This window comes from Cibotium barometz, chromosome 36 (genome assembly GCF_041138505.1).
Source record: "Cibotium barometz isolate CiBa-2024 chromosome 36, ASM4113850v1, whole genome shotgun sequence".
NCBI lineage: Eukaryota > Viridiplantae > Streptophyta > Polypodiopsida > Cyatheales > Cibotiaceae > Cibotium > Cibotium barometz.
In genome coordinates this window covers 2,083,805-2,101,229 of record NC_141081.1, presented here as the reverse complement: position 1 = coordinate 2,101,229, position 17,425 = coordinate 2,083,805, and the positions used below count along the sequence as shown (strand labels likewise).

Sequence of the window (17,425 nt, the reverse complement as noted above, 5' to 3'; positions counted from 1 at the left end):
CTCCATGAGAGACCTATTTTTATGTTCAGCCACACCGTTTTTGTCACGTAGGCTGTAATGCCTGTGACCGACGGCAGACCGGATGGCCATATCCGGGGTTCAGTGGGAGAGGACGCCCATGCGGAGTCATGGGCGGCCAGGCTAGTGTGGACGGCAGGCCACACACTATATAGCTTGGGGGATGAGGGGCAATCCTCATTCTTCCTCTATGGCTGGGTGGTGAGCCAGAGGCCGTCCCCTCTTGTGGTAATGCCCGTAGCGGCGTTACGGGAATGTAACACTGGTATCAGAGCTGCTAATTAAATTAAGATCCTCGAGTGAAAGATACTCTAGATCAACATTTTAAATTACCGAACCACAATCCATGAGTATCGGATACTCATAAATATGTTGAAGTTGCTCAAATCGAGGGACCGATTTGTTCGATGGTATGGAATAAGCAAGAGAATGGAGTAACTTAAAGTTACACATCACTAGTCCTAGTGAGTTGTCGAGGTCATCCGTAGTTTGATGATCCCCTCTACCTTCAGATAACATTCAATTTTGAAAGCCCTGGAATTTAATCCGTAGTGATTATGAGTTGGGTATGAGATATGGTTATGAAGTTCTTACAAAAGTACTCGTTTATTTGCTTGTCATTGGTTATAGCTTGGTAGAGATTGCCACCTGTGTGATGGGTAGGTAGCTTTGCCGCTATAATGAGGAGGCAGCAAATAATGTTCTCATAGTTATACTTCATACCAACACCGAACAGGGATAGGATGAAATTCCTAAGTTCATCATCACGAAGTACTGTGATGTTTGCATTTATATTGAATGTATGATGTAATGAGACATTGAATTGTGTAATTACCATCAATTATCTAGCAACCTATGGCTTCGCAGCATGCTCAGTCATTATCTGTGGATTGATAATGTGGTTATTAGTAGTTTGGAATTTTTCTTGATAGATGGTACAACCCACCCAAATGATTCATAAGTGTGGAACCGCTCATGAAGGGTAATAATATGCAACAATGAAGCACTTTGTTACAAGTGTGAAACCACTGATCTGTTGCAAAGCATTTTATCAATAGTACCACCATATGTGCGTAGACACTATACCACATCTTCGTTGCAAGATGTTTAAGAGTTTCTTAGAAGGACTCAAGAATATAACATATGATATTAAACATGGTCTAGATTTGTTCTTGGACCTATGACACTAGCGCGTAGTCGCTTGAGAGTAGATTTTTTGAGGACAAAAACCTTTCTTGAGCGAAAGGAGAGATATCCTCAAATATCACATAAACTCGAATAGTTGTGTGAGTCCAGACAATACTTGAAGGGATGTGTCTGGTAATAACAACAAAGAGTTGTAAGTGAATGGATATAATTCCAGACACCCGTAGTGGTGCAAGAATCTTTATCAAACATCTCCACATACTATATGGTCTGCCCGCATATATAGTATGGCATAAGAGATAGGAAGTTTGATTGTTATATTTGAACGAAAATCTTCAAAAAGTTACAATTACTTCTGAGTTAGAGTGGAGTTTAACCATCCGTAGATTGATGGTAGTTAGAAACTCAACAAAATTCTAGAGCATATGCTTGTGCAAAGATGTTACTCTAAGAGAAAGGTGTCTCTCAACTTTGGAACTAATCCTTGTGATGCATGATTAGATTGGCCGTAGAGCTTTCCAAGGAGAAGTTTTAACAAGTTGGTGATGCAACATGGTAGCGTAGTTTACAAATATCTAGTAGCAAAGACTGAGAACTTGCGCTACTAGAGTGCTCTCTAGTACATTAGCTTCTGTGCTAATGACATGATGCAAAATAAGGCATGAAATTTGCCTTAAGATTTTGGTTGAAATACCAAATCGGCTTGTGTGAGCATGATCCTGTCTTTACAGAGGTCTGGCGTGCTGTACGCGTACGCACTTTATCACAGCCGCGCCCACCTTCCTCGCCGGCACGTAATGCTAGTCCGGAGAGACTGGCCGTAGGTGCGGCGAGTAGCGAGGCGAGAGTTAGTCCGGAGAGGCTAGCCGAGCCTTCGGGGTATAGTTTTGATAGTCCAAGTGCGGGTCACCCTGTGATTCAGAAGACCTATGCACTAGTAAAAAGACAGTTTTATTGGCCTAGTTTGTTTAAGAACGTCCAAACTTATGTGCTGAAATGCAGTAAGTGCCAGGTCAATAAACAAAAGGTCTTAAGTTGGAGGACTACTCCATCCGCTGGAGATTCCTCAAGGGAAATGGGAAAGCATTTCCATGGATTTCATTACCCGAGTCGAGGGAATGACTCGTATGAATGGTAGTGGACAGGTTACTAAACTGGCAAAGTTTATTACCACGAGAAAACTGGCAAAGTTTATTACCACGAAGAAAACTGTAAAAACGCCAGAGTTGGCAAAACTCTTTATTGAACATCTCTACAAGCTATATGGCCTGCCCGCAGATATAGTGTCCGGATAGAGATAGAAAGTTCAACAGTCATTTTTGGAGGGAAGTCTTCAAAAAGTTGGATACTACTCTGAGTATGAGTACGGCAGATCATCCGGAGTCTGATGGTCAAACTGAAAGAGTTAACCAAATTCTAGAGGATATGTTGCGTTCTTATGTTAGTAAGAAGCAATCTAATTGGGAAAAGTACTTGCCCTTATTGGAGTTTGCCTATAACAGCTCCAAACACTCAGCGACTGAATTTACACCATTCATGTTAATGTATAAATTCCAGCCGAGATCTCCGATGGCTGTAGGCCTAGAAAAGGAGAAGATTCAATTTGTCAAGGATTCCCTTGAAGATATGAATGATATGCTCAGAGCCGCACGAGAGAGCATTCGTAGCGCTCAGGATCGCGCTAAAACTTATGCGGATAAAGGACGTAGAAAGGTGACCTTTGTAGAAGGTGACTTTGTATTCCTCAAGGTTCCTACGCAGTCAGAAACCATGAAAACGGGAAAGTGTAATAAACTTTCTCCGAGATATTGTGGTCCTTAAGAAGATTGGGGACGTAGCCTACAAACTTGAGTTACTGGAGAGTTCTCAAGTCCATCCTGTCTTCCATGTCAGTAAACTGAAGAAATCAGTTCACGGGTTAGAGAACGCAGTTTCTCCAGAGATTTTGGTGGACTTGATAGAGCCACCAAAGATACCACATGAATCGGAAAGGATTCTTGGGTATCGAGACAAACAAACCCGACATAGAGTGTACCAGGAGGTACTTGTTAATGGACAGATAGGGATGAGGAAGTGGCAACCTGGGAACGCCGTAGTGCAATTTCCAAAAGGTTTCCCCAGTTTGTTTTCGAGGACGAAAACTCTTCTTAAGGGGGGGGTAATGTCACGTAGGCTGTAATGCCTGTGACCGACGGCAGACCGGATGGCCATATCCGGGGTTCAGTGGGAGAGGACGCCCATGCGGAGTCATGGGCGGCCAGGCTAGTGTGGACGGCAGGCCACACACTATATAGCTTGGGGGATGAGGGGCAATCCTCATTCTTCCTCTATGGCTGGGTGGTGAGCCAGAGGCCGTCCCCTCTTGTGGTAATGCCCGTAGCGGCGTTACGGGAATGTAACAGTTTTGCTGAGGTGTATAGGGTACTATACATTGGTGTTATCCCATGATCAGCCATGTGTATATGAAACTCCTTAGACATATACTCCCCCCCTCGTATGCAGAGTGGAGAAGCTAAAGAGAGCACACAATGAGATGATAGATAGATATTAAGTGTGTTCTGTACAAAGAAATTCATTCAGTACCTATTGCTTTTACCTGAAACTATATCTTCCTTGAGATTGATGTGATGCTAATAAAACTAAGGATCCAACCCCTTCATATCTTTGCAACTCATTGCAAACACATCCACATAAGATCATTACAAATCATGCTGGTAAAACTGAGGATCCAACCCCTTCATATCTTTGCAACTCATTGCAAACACATCCACATAAGATAATGACAAATCATGCAGCTTCTTTCATAATTTTGGGTGCAGCTTTGTACTTAGCCATACCACCATCCTTGGATCTTTCTCCCATACTCGTATCTTCCATATCATCTTCTTTCATTGTGCAAGTGTGCTTCATTTCTCTATCATCATGCACCTCTTCATCTCTACTGCTAAGGCTTTAATATTTTCTGCCACACTTGCTTGATCTAGTAGATTGGATTGCTGATGTTATATGCGAGTTAGGTAGTGGGGTGTATCTAGTCCACATCTACCACAAACAATGATACTAGATCCGGATTTTGCTTTTGAGGATCTCTTCCTTCTCATCTATATCCACCCCGTCTAACTAATTCAATCCTTCAAGGCCGGCGCAAATCGAGCAGCGCAAATCGAGCATTGAAAATGATTAGTTCTCTCAATGTGTGTCTATGTGTTAAGGATCTTCTTATATGGATGGTGGTCATAGCATACTCATGAAGGAGGAATGTGCTAAAGTTGCTTTACCATGAATGTTCCTTAGAAACACTCCTTTCATTAGGATCAATAGCCCTTGCAAGATTTTAGTTCTGATAAGAGGATTACAAAGGGAGGATGTGAAACAACATAACTTAGACCTCCATATGAACACATTACATATCCTTATCATGCCTTCACTTAATCTAAATTTTAGCATTATATATTTAATAAAAATTAGGTTGAGAGTCTATGTACATGTACAAGAGTCATGACTTCTTATCCATAAATCTCTAAATTATAAATGATTCTTTGAATGCCAATGCATTTTTAACCATTGATCGTAAATTAGTAATGTAGCTATGGACATCGTATCAACTTGCATGTTTTAAATGTATCTTTCTCACATTTAAAAAAAGACATAATATCACCTTGCATGTACTTTTGATGATTGTAAATCAATGCCAATGTGATTAAAAATCGGCTTAATAATGTAGCTATGGACACGATATCACCTTGCATGTTTTAAATGTACCTTTATCACATTTAAAAAAAGATGTATTATCACCTTGCATGTACTTTTGATGTTTCTTTAAAAAAACACATTGTTGAAGTTCCTGTTTTTTTTAGAAAAATATTTCGTAGAAATTTTTTAAGCATATGTATGTAGTTGTTAACCACTCCATTGGTTAACTTGATTTCACTCACCCCGTGTTGACCTACCGTAAGGGGCTCTGCCATCTTACTTGCGTAAAGGACACTTATCCTTTGTAAAAAGATGTTGAAACATATAGAGCAACCTACCTTTTCTGCGAGAAAATCATCGCAAAGGACCATCCCTTCTTGCCTACATCTAGGCATTGAGAGATCTACCTTCACTCTATTGGCACAAAGAAGTGAGAGGAGAATTCTGGTGTGACAACGGAGTGAGGACGTCGAACATACGATTAGAAGTGATTAAAGCATGTTATATGCCATAATGTTTCAAACGTTTGGTGTCGATCCCAAGAAGCTGGGTTTATCCCAAGCAGACCATGATCGACAAGCAACCCCACAACTGTGGTCACAAAAAATGGAACATGTCCCTTTTGTTGAACCACCAAGGACGTTACAAATTTCAAGGAAAATTCTTGTCCTTCACAATTATTGGGAAATTAAAGAGTGGGAGTGTGACTATGAACCTTAAGGTTCACCCCAATCAGAAGTGAATAAACCATGTTATATGCTATAATGTTAAATGTTATGTGTGGAGATCCTATTCACTACCTAGAGAAGTTCGATCAAATCTGTAAGCCCATGGGATAGATTCATGATTCCACCAAGAGCTGCTCATTCGGACTTTACTTTGAAGGTAAAGCATGCCACCACTTGAAAAGCTAGCTATACGAGGTCTTGAGACACACCTTCATTATGGGATTCTCACCAAGTGGAGCCAGATAGAGCCCCATTGCATAGATCTATAGCCTTAAGTAGGAGGAGGGAGAAACAATGGGGTATTACATTACTAGAACTACAAACCTCCATATGAGATGCAACACCCCATAAAAAGCTAGATGATATATCTCTCATAGATCAATTTATGATCGGCCTTAAAAGCAAGAGGCTTCATGACCATCTCTACACTACATGTCTAGGCACTACATCTTTGACGAGTGCTACTGCGACACATTAGGCATGGTAGATAATCTATAAGACAAGGATGCAAAAGTTTTCCACCCAAACTAAGAGAGAATGGGCTGCATCATCTATAAGATAAGGGTGCAAAAGTTGTCCACCCAAACTAACAGACACCGGTTGCATCATCCAACACCTCAGGGCCAAGGGTGCCCAACCAGAGTCCTAGTTAAGGACACGAGCATGGATGCATTGGCATAGAATTTGCTTAACCATTTAGGCAAGTAGTGGTAGGACCAGCAGCCCAAGGGCAATCTTAACGCAGGTTCTCTCTCACCTCTAAAGATAGATGTTTAAATGTTGCCACCTATTTTTTAGGTCACTCTCTCTCGTATAAATGTATGAATGCTTTCACCCATTGTGTCTTGAGGTGACCCAAACATGTCAAATTCCCTGACATGCACTATGTATCTACCCAAGGCACTATGCATTCATTGTGTCTTGAGGCAACCCAAACATATTAAATTCCTTCACATGCACTATGTATCTCCCCAAGGCAACCCTTGACACTGTACTTATATACTAAAAGTTATTGTGTTCCCCACCAAGTTAATGGGAGAGAGATTAAGGAAACCATTATAGTTGCCTACCTCGTAAAGAAGAAGCCATGTTTGCATTGAGAAACTCACACATGTGACTCTAGCACCTAGGGAAGCAAGTAGCTACTTATCAAGATGATGCAAAATTCATGGTTGCACTCGAGCAATATCATCTTGCATCCTTGATTGTGGCCCAAAGTAAGGTAGTGCTCATGGAACTAAAGTAGGTCCAACTTCTCTTCTATCTAGACCTAGTGTCGCTCCTCCTAGTAATATAATCTTTCGGACGTACCTCCTAATCCGTTCACACTCTAAGAGATAGTATGCATGGCTAGGGGAAGGGGTCTATTAGAGCACCATGTGAAACTTCCACGAGAGATTTGTACAAGGAGTAATGATTATGTCACATGCAATTCTTGGCATACTAATCAATTGTGTGCTAGTTTTGGGTTATTAATGCGCAATGTGCCCCATTATGATCCCTAGTCTAAGGATACACCATGCCAATCACCATCATGATAGCCTTGGTGGATCCAGACAGCCTTCATGCATGAACCCCACACAATTTTGTAACCCACTTGGAATGATGTATGTACAAATGTTTGGCATCTCTTATTAGGCCAAGTGTTGGGCACCAGAAATTAGCAAGATCAAGTCAAATCAAGTATTAGTCAAGATGCCACTATTTTAACCAATTTTGCGCAACCTAAGCATGTGTAGACTAGCATGGCCAAGGGGCCAAGAATTTGGCACTTTTTGGGCCCAATTTGAACATGGTAAGTATTTTTACGACGCTTGTACAAGATCTTAACCACTTTGATGAACATCCTTATAGAGTTTTTAACAAGATGCTCATTGTAATGATCTTTCTTGATATATCACTTTCTTGTAATGCACATCGCATCATAAGCAAGTATACTTCCAAACAAGATGCTCATCGTAATGATCTTTTTTGATATCTCACTTTCTTGTAATGTGCATCGCAACATAAGCATGTATACTTCCAAACAAGATGCTCATTGTAATGATCTTTTTTATATCACTTTCTTGTAATGTGCATCTCATCATAAGCATGTATACATTCAAACATGAGCTTAATTGAGGATGGGGAAGTCAATTGACTTCTTTTGTAACATTACAAATGAGCTAGGGTAGACAACCAAGAAATATTTTTAAGTCTTGGCCAAGTAAATGTGAACAACTCTATGTATATATTTCGATGAAACACTCTCCCCATTCTTATTCAAGCTATCTTCTCTCCTCTACTCTCATCTTCTCTACTTTTTACTCTCCTATTTGCTTGGATAAATGTATGCTTATGCTTCACGGGAAGTGAGCATGTATGTGCGTATCGAAGCCTACTAGAGTGCTCTTGGAACCTTCTCTTTCCTCCCTTGAGTAGCTTGTGTATCATAAATTAGAGAAATCTCTTTCAACTGCCGTGTGTATATCGCTCTCTCTTTCTCCTTCCTTTGTGAACTTGGAGCCTATGAAGAAACTCGCTCCCGCCAATATGGTTGTTTTGCAAACAATGAGGCCTTTCAATGAAATCCCCGCGACACATTCAACTTCTTTGCAAGGCAAGGTAAGAAATTCAATTATAACATCTTTGGTGCCATTGCCGAGGCTTAATCTTGTGGCTTAGTCTTTCTTTAGTTACTATTTCAAGTTCTTGGAGATTATCCAAATGGCTAATGTAGAAGAGTAGCTTGCCATAAAATCCTTTGTTTGAAAATTTGTGTTTGTGTTCATGTATTTTTATTAAGAAATCACTAGTTAAGACAAGAATCCAAGGTTTTGATAGTCTTCTATTGGAGCACTGTGTTAATTGGGTAGTGTGTTAGTTGATAGCCTGTGGTTATAATATTCTATAAATGAGCAATGGGTTTTAATAGACAAGGGCAAAGAGCATTGCAATTATTCAAGATAAGAAGTGCACGACAACATTGAGGAAAGCCACTCAAAATGGTGCATTTGTTGGTGGTGGCCACCATCAGACCCAGTGCACAATGATTGCTCATTGCTACAAGGGCACCACTTGCACCTTTGTTTGTGCACTTCCATCTTTGTTTCTGGGCACAAGTTGAAATTACAATTGGGTTGAAACAAACACAACGCAATAGGGATTGAACCCGATACCTCCACAATCCCAAGATGTGACAACTCACGCAGGGCCCACTCTGGCAACTAGAATGTGCTTGTCAATTGCTTCAAATACACACTTGGAACAAACCCTCTTGTATGAAAAACTTGAGATTGAGAAGCCATGACTTGCAAAAAAAAAGAAACAACCATGGCTAAAAGTTAATCATGGATTCTTCATGTTTACACAAAGGTGAGATCTGGCTGCAAAATTTAAGTCAAGATAGCTCCACAAGATCTAATTCATAAGTGGTGTGCAGTCTTGAATTTCATCTCAAACGGGACACGCCTTTTAATCTCCTCTCTACACACTTTAACATGAATCAAAACTAGAAGCTACATCACTTGAGCCCTAGATAGCTTTTGCAGGTGTTGAATAATAGCATGAGAAGCATGTTGCACCACAACTTTACTGTGGCTCCTTGACTTTATTCCTTGAAGGTCTTGTGAGAACATTGAAATCAAAAAGTCTCAACAGTAAATCAATAGATCTCAGACGCATCATACAGCCTGAGTGTACGAGAAACTTGGCCACGTCTTGCATCTTCACTTCTACAAGGGTCCAGGAAAAGTACCGTTTTCCCTCTGCTCATTCCATCGGTCAATCTGTATCATTAACACACCAATCCTTCATCAGTCCTTGACCAGGAGAAAACCATGGCAAATTTCGTTAGGAAGGTAAAGGTTCGAAATAAAAATCAAGTCCTCAAGAAACTTGTGATCTCTATGGCAGAAGAAACGCACCCATTCCCCTGGGCACAAAGAACGATAGTATCTTGCATATTTGTCACAATCAGGACTACCCTCGCCCTTAGCACGTACACATCTGCATGCAGCTTCCACAAGAGCAATCAGCACACATGAAATTTACATCATAGATGCAAAAACTCTCTCTCTCTCTCTCTCTCTATATATATATATATATATGCCTGTCACGTGCTGCATTTAGGGTTTGGCATAGTATCTTGCATATTGTCACAATCAGGATCGTACACATCTGCATGCAGCTTCCACAAAGAGCAATCAGCACATGAGGTTTACACCATAGATGCTAAAACTCTCTCTCTCTATCTCTCTCTCTCTCTGCCCGTATGTGCTGCGTTTAGGGTTTGGCATGTTTAGAGCTTTTGTGAGCCACCCATCATGTACTCCTGTAAACCTATACACTGCTCACCCAACCCGGCACCCTGCCCTATTGCTTCCCATAACCCTTGTGCGCTGCTCGTAACTCTAAATGCAGCCCACCCGCCCTTATGTGCTGCTCGCTTTCAGCCCATCACTTCTGTGCGCCGCTCTGCATGGCCAGCAAGCTATACGAGCGACGCACATATAGCATGCTCTCCTGAACCAAAAAAACAGCCATAATGGCTAAAGTACAAACTCAGCTCCATAAAGGGGAGCGAGAATGAAGAAAACTGAAAAGAGGAAGGATGCTCTTCTCCCAGCTGGCCGCTCTGGGAGGAGAAGGCTATCTCATACAACCGGGGGGGGGGGGGGGGGGGGGGGGGGGGGGGTGGGGGGGGAACCACATAGGTGGTCTATAGTGCCAAGTGGATTCACGACCACTGCCAGTGAGTAAACGACCGTGACACCAAATCCTCACAAGGCCTCGCAGTGCTTCCACATGCGATCGGAGCAACCCCGAAGCTTCCCCCATTGTCCACGAAGGGTATGAATGATTGATATGCTCCGAATGGACTATGCTGGCGGGGTGAGAGTGCCCTCCAAGACCACGCTATAACGAGCTCTCCAAATGTGCCACGTAGCAATCCAAGGGGAAAAACCACATGGGAAAAAGTACCCTTGGTTAAGTCCTGTTTGAACTACCATAAGTGTGCATTTGCCTTCAATGAGGTCACTGGCACTATCCGAGAGGAAGGGGCAATTCTGCCAGATGCGTAGGAAGGCCTCTCAACATCTCCGCATGCGATCCGAATCTCGCTATAGCTTCCACCACTGGCCGTGGAGAGTATGAATGATATATGTCCTTATGGCACAGATGGACTCCGTGTGTGTGTGTGTGTGTGTGTGTTTGTGTTTTTTTGTTGGGTGGGGGGTATGCCGTCAATGGCCTTGCTACACCATGCCCGCCACATGTGCCATGCCGCAATTCTGCTGATGATCTCCCAGCCCACCTTTGACAAGTGCCGGAAGTGCTGGGGACCAGGTCTCTACTGAAGAGTCGGGGGTGGGGATAGACTCTATCCTACAATAGGTGAGCCTGAGGGCCTAACCATTAGCTTTCTCCTCCAAGTGGACCGAACTTTGTCATCCACGCAACTTCCCCCAAGTGATGATGCGAGAATAAGTCCGAGAGGTGGTGAATAGTCAAAGGATCCTCAGCCAAACCTGTTGCCAAAGCAATGTCGTTGCACCTCATGCGCTGTGTTGGACGACCACCAATGGCCAGCCACGTGCCAACTGCTAAACTCTTGTGAGCTACCTGCCAAGGAAAAGAGTGACCTATCACCGTAAATTGGGGACCCCGAGCGATAGACAGACACTTCAAATACTGGACAAAGCTTTGAAAATACATTGGAAGAACCATAAACAATATAAAAACACCGCACTGATCCGGGACAACCGGCCCCCCATAGGAACTTCTTTATCTAGAAAGAAGCTTTTTACAAGAATCCAAGATGTGGGTGTAGACTTGCACCGGATTTTCCACAAAGTGTCAGCAAAACTCTTGCCCAAGACACTGTCAAGAGCCAAGATACAAACAACACCAAAGACTGTCCAAAACTGTCCCAAAACAGTTGCATACCCAGCCCCAATCACCGCCCATTGTATGGCCAGATCTAGGAGTAAAACAGCAACTGAGAAAACACGGGCAGTTGTCACACGTGTGGCTGCTGTACGACCAGTTTTAAGACCAGCAAAAGGCGGCTCATGAAGAAGAAATACCAACAGCTGCCGCATGTGCTCTCTAGCGCACAAGAGAAAGAAAACCCAGCTGCTGTCGGCCAGTACCTGTGCGGCCGGCACTGAAGAGAGAGAGAGAGAACAACGGATCAGCAGCAGCCCACCTGTATGACCAGCGCATGATAGCCAAGAGAAGAAGGCAACTGCTGTACGGCCAGCGCTGAGAGGAGCAAGAGAGAGAACACAGCTGCAGTCGGCTGAAAGTATATGCGCATGATGATGCAAAAGAGAAGCCCCACTCAACTTTTAATAAAGCCGACCAGCCTATATTTGAAGTGCTTTTCCCCTTTTTCCTGAAAGTAGCTGGGCTGGCCCAATATATCCACTTTATGCTTTTCCCAAGCTTGTTGCCCAAGTTTCATGTAGGCGCCTCCTTCTGTCCACCTTTCCATGTCCCAATGTAATAATATGTCTAGCCTTTCATTTATGATGTGCGAACACACTGACTTACAAGCATTATAAGTCACTTCGATAAATAAAATCCCATACTACCCATGCTCTGTAGCCATCTTTCAAGCCAAACTTTGCCAGTAAATGCTTCAGCTTTCTTCTATGGAAAATCCCCATTCACACCTTGAACTCTGCTCGGTGTGTGAAACACTGGTCAAGACTGGTGAAGGGACCAAATGGTGACATCCCTCTGTCTTATAAAGCAGTTGTCCACAATTGTATAAGCCTAATACCAGTGAAATATCCTTCAAGTATAGCAGATGCACTGCCAATCAGTAGTATTTTATAATTCCGACATTAAAGCCATAAATCCAGATCCATGATCCGAAGCCAGATACGGGCACAAGAACCAACCGTATCGAGAAACAAACTTTAATCATATCCCGAGTTAACAACTCTGATAATAATTAGGCACAGGCACAAGAGCCAACTGTGTCCGAAATATCCATAAATCCATATATAGCTTTAAGTACCTGCAAAAATAAAGTAAGCAGAATACATAGCCACAAAACATCTTGCCATTCCATTAGACTACATAAGAGCACCACTCCTATGATCCATACGCATGCCCAAGCCAAACATGCTTCACATGTCCATATGGTTCACTAGGGCAATGACCCTTCCATGAAACCATTCCAAGGTTGCATCCGTACGTACGTACCTTATGATAAGCTATGTTTTAGTGTACGGCACGATACTATACCGCACGGTACGGATCTGTACGTGGACCCCCCTCCCAAAACTAGTCTTTGAGATCCTCCCATAGTTACCAATTTTTCACTGCCCGTAAGCACTTATTCATCCACCCGTAGACGATTCCTCTGAGGAAGCACCAAGGAGGGTTTTGAACCCAGGACCTCTTGGTTCTAGGCAAACACCTTCACCACTTGAGCCATCATCTCATTGGCCATAAGTGGCAGTTTTTAAAAACATTTTGGGCCATGAAAAACCCTAGGCCGGCCACCTCGTCGCCGATTTTAGCCGTCTCCACATGGGAACACCCACGCAGGTGAGGATACATGCACTTTCTTATTTAACTTATGTGTGTGTTTTATCCCACGATACACATACTTTTGGTACTAACAACTTAGCAACGAGAGATGATAATGATGTGGTGCCAGCCGCTGCGGTCATCGCCATTGCAAAGCCAGAGTATGATAGGGAAGGAAATGTGTGGGAGAAACAGGAAGAATTAGGGTTAGGTTAATGTGGGAGACATACACAGAGAAGAACAAGAGAGAGAGAGAGAGAGTTGTGGGGATAAGTCAACTCATCAATAGCATGAGTGTGTGACTCCCCTATCACACATGTATATTGCACTAGTACACATAGTGCACTTAGTACATTAAAAGTACTAAGTGTACTATGTACTATAACTTATGGGCTTGTACACACTATAAGGGTGGGCATAGTGCCTTTACCCCAACAACCTCCCACTTAAAGGCAAAGTGCCCTTAAGTAAAGGAAAAGAAAAAATCAGCATGTACATGATAATATACAAGGCCATATCAAGGATGAAAATGGCCTCATCCAATGCCCATCAAGTGTCTGCAATGAGCAAACCGCTCCGGAGGCAAACTCTTTGTCAACAGATCAGCCGGGTTGTCATCCGTATGAATTTTAACAAGCTGAATTTGCTTGTTCTCTATCACCTCTCTGATGAAGTGATACTTCACATCCACATGCTTCGTCTTTGCATGAAAGACAGGGTTCTTTGCCAACTGGATGGCACTCTGACTGTCACAATGCAACAATGGAATATCCCCTGTATAGCCCAAATCAACCACTAACCGAGATAGCCATAATGCCTCCTTGCAAGCCTCTGTGGCTGCAATATACTCGGCCTCTGTAGTAGATAAGGCAGTGCACTTCTGCATCCTGGATATCCATGACACAGCACCTCCTGTGAATGTAAACACATAACCGGTAGTAGACTTCCGGTTATCTGGATGACCGGCATAATCCGAATCCGTGTAACCATGCATTAATGCATCCTGTTTGCCAAAGCAAATGCACATATCCTGTGTGCCCTTCAGGTATCTCATGACACCTTTCACTGCTTCCCAATGCTTCTTGCCAGGGTTGGCCATGTATCTAGAAACCACTCCCACTGCAAATGCAATGTCCGGCCTAGTAGCAACCATGGCATACATGAGACTGCCACAAGCTGAAGCATGCGGAATCTTGGCCATATCAGCCCTGTCTCTATCTGACTGTGGGCTGTCCATAGCACTGAGTTTCACATATGGAGGCAAAGGAGTACTAGTCTTCTTTCCCCCGTCCATATTGAACCTCTGCAAAACTTTGCCAATGTATTCCTTCTGAGACAAATACAACACATGCTGATTTCTGTCCCGAAGTATCCGCATACCCAAGATGTGATTTGCATCACCCAAATCCTTCATATCAAAGGTTTGATGCAGCCTCTGCTTCAAGGTATCCATCTCCTTACGAGATTTCCCGGCAATCAACATATCATCAACATACAAAATGAGGATCAATAGACTGCCATCCAAGGCTTTCTTGGTGTACAAGCAGTGATCTATGTCACTTCTCCTGAATTTCTGGGATTTCATGAATGTATCAAATTTATGATACCATTCTCTTGGTGCCTGTTTGAGCCCATAAAGACTCTTTTTCAGCTTGCATACAAGCTTCTCCTTTCCACTCACTGCATAACTCTCTGGCTGCTGCATATATATCTCCTCATGGAGATCACCGTGAAGAAAAGCAGTCTTCACATCCATCTGAATCAATTCCAGATCATCATGTGCAACCAAAGCTAACACAGCTCTAAGTGTGGTCATTTTGACCACTGGAGAGAAGATCTCATCAAAGTCCACACCATATTCCTGCTTGAAGCCCTTAGCCACTAATCTGGCTTTGTATCTTGGCGTTGCATCTGATGCAACTTTGAGCCTGTATACCCATTTGCATGGCAAAACCTTCTTGCCTGCAGGCAAATGCACCAACTTCCAAGTTCCATTTTTGTGCAGAGAATCCATCTCTGACTTCATGGCACGCTCCCAAAGAGCCTTGTCTGCCCTCTGTAAAGCCTCCTTATAACATGAGGGCTCCCCACAGTCAGTAAGCATCAAGTAGTCAACCCCTGGAACAAACCTGTCAGGGGCTCTGGAGGGTCTAGTGGACCTCCGTACCCAATGACCATCATTTGCAGGTTGCTGTCCAGCCTGCATATCACCCATTGGTGGCTCCTGTTCCATGCCATAAGGCTGAAATATCATGCCCGGTATCTCCTCTAACTGTGGTATATCCATAGGGATATCTTCTGCCATCTCTGGCTGTCCATTTGGACCATTTTCAGCACCATTTAAGGGCTGGTTTTCCTGCTGTAATGGCTGATTTACAGCCCTTGGTTGTTGTCCATGATGTCCATCATCATCAAAGATGACTCTGCCAAGCTCCTGTTGCCTTGCAGGCTCCTTATACATGCATGTTTCATCAAAAATGACATCATTGCTGCGTATAATCTTTCTATTTATGGGATCCCAAAGTCTATACCCCATTTCACCTGTGTCACCATATCCTAGGAATATGCATTTGTGAGACTTAGGATCAAGTTTGGTGCGCATTTCCCTGCGTATGTGCACGTACGCAACGCAACCAAACACTCTCAAGTGCTTGTATGACGGAGGCTTCCCTGTCCATACTTCTTCTGGCACTTTCCCACCAAGCCTCGTGTTAGGTGACCTGTTTATAAGGTGAACGGCTGTCATAACAGCTTCAGCCCAAAAACCATGAGGTAAGGCAGCATGTGACAACATAGAACGGACCTTCTCCTGTATGGTCCTGTTCATCCTCTCTGCTGTCCCGTTTTGTGGAGGATCATAAGGAGTAGAGAGCTCCCTCTTGATGCCTTTAGCATCACAAAAGTCCTGAAACTGTTTGGACATGTACTCTCCACCATTGTCGGAACGCAAAGCTTTCAGTGTTTTGCCAGTTTGATTCTCAACAAGAGCAACAAACTTCTCAAACACTGAGAATGTATCACTCTTCAAACGAAGAGGATAAACCCACACCTTGCGTGTGGCATCATCTATAAAAGACACAAAGTATTTTGCTCCTCCCAAAGAAAGCTGAGGCATCTCACATACATCTGTATGCACAAGCTCTAACTGAGCATCTTTCTGTCCAAGAGCTTTCTTGTGGGGGCACTGTAGTTGCCTACCATATATACAATGCTCACAAAACTGAAAACTTGAAAACTTTAGAGAAGGCAAGTAACCCAAACGAGACAATTGCTCCATTCCTTTGACACTCATGTGTCCCAACCGGCTATGCCACATAGAGATTTCCGGCAGCTCGGTTGCATTTACATTAGCATGGTGACAAACACCTGCATGCATGAAATAAAGAGTGTCCACCTTAGAGCCTCTAGCAACAACCAGTGAGCCCTTACTAATTTTCCACTTTCCACGACCAAATGTGGTAACATAATCAGCATCATCAAGCTGTCCAGTAGAAAGCAGATTCTTCTTGATCTCAGGCACATGCCTGACATCATGGAGCATAAGCTGTGAGCCATCTGAAAACACAAGCCTCACATCACCTCTGCCAAGAATCTTGCATGCATGGTTATCACCCAAATAAACCACTCCTTCATTGCCAGCAGTATACCTGACAAACAAGTCTCTGCAACCTGTGACATGAAAGGAGGCACCTGAATCAATGATCCATGAGTGCATACCATGACCACCTGTAAGAAGTGAATGGGCATCAAGTGAAGACGTAAATAGGACCTCATCCTCACTGCCACCTGCATGTGACACATTGATTTCTTCAATCTTGACTCCACTTTTGCCCTTTGGCTTTACATCTTTGGCTTCATCTTTCTCTTTGTCTTTGCCTTTCCCCTTTTCTTTTTGATCATTTTTCCATTTGTAGCATTGCTTTTTAATGTGTCCCTTCTTGCCACAATAATGGCATTCCAAATCCTTTTTGGAGCGAGACTTGCTCCTTCCCCTTTCTTGGCTTTTCCCCCTTTGCTGGGATCTCCCACGTGCATTCATTGCATTGGACTTTCCAACAGAGTTGTTTTTCCTGTTCATCTCTTCTTGAAGAAGAGCACCCTCAACATCTGCATATGACAGCATAGCATGCGAATTGCTAGTGGCTGTCCTGAATGTGTCCCAACTCTCTGGCAAAGTGCATAACAGAAAAGTGGCTTTGAACTCATCGTCCATTGCCAACTTTTGATTAATGACCTGGCTGACAATACCATTAAACTCATTTAGATGGGCTGTCATAGACGCCCCTTCCTTCATCTGAAGACCTATGAGTTTC

At 43.2% G+C, this 17,425-nt stretch overlaps 1 protein-coding gene across 2 annotated transcripts in view; it reads right to left on the bottom strand.

Annotated features, from left to right (window-relative positions):
• Positions 1 to 8,900: 8,900 nt before the first annotated feature.
• Positions 8,901 to 17,425, bottom strand: part of LOC147617399 (cytochrome c oxidase subunit 12, mitochondrial-like) — a 70,669-nt gene continuing 62,144 nt past the window's right edge. Inside the window, exons 5-6 of one of the 2 annotated variants that reach the window (XM_086775653.1) lie at positions 9,491 to 9,572; positions 8,901 to 9,352 (exon numbers count right to left, since the gene is read on the bottom strand). In XM_086775653.1, coding sequence (XP_086631779.1) covers positions 9,299 to 9,352; positions 9,491 to 9,572 — 136 coding nt within the window. In that variant the 3' untranslated portion in view covers positions 8,901 to 9,298. Of the gene's footprint in view, positions 9,353 to 9,490; positions 9,573 to 9,676; positions 9,744 to 17,425 lie in introns of those variants that run through there. The other variant, XM_086775654.1, reaches the window with a different exon arrangement.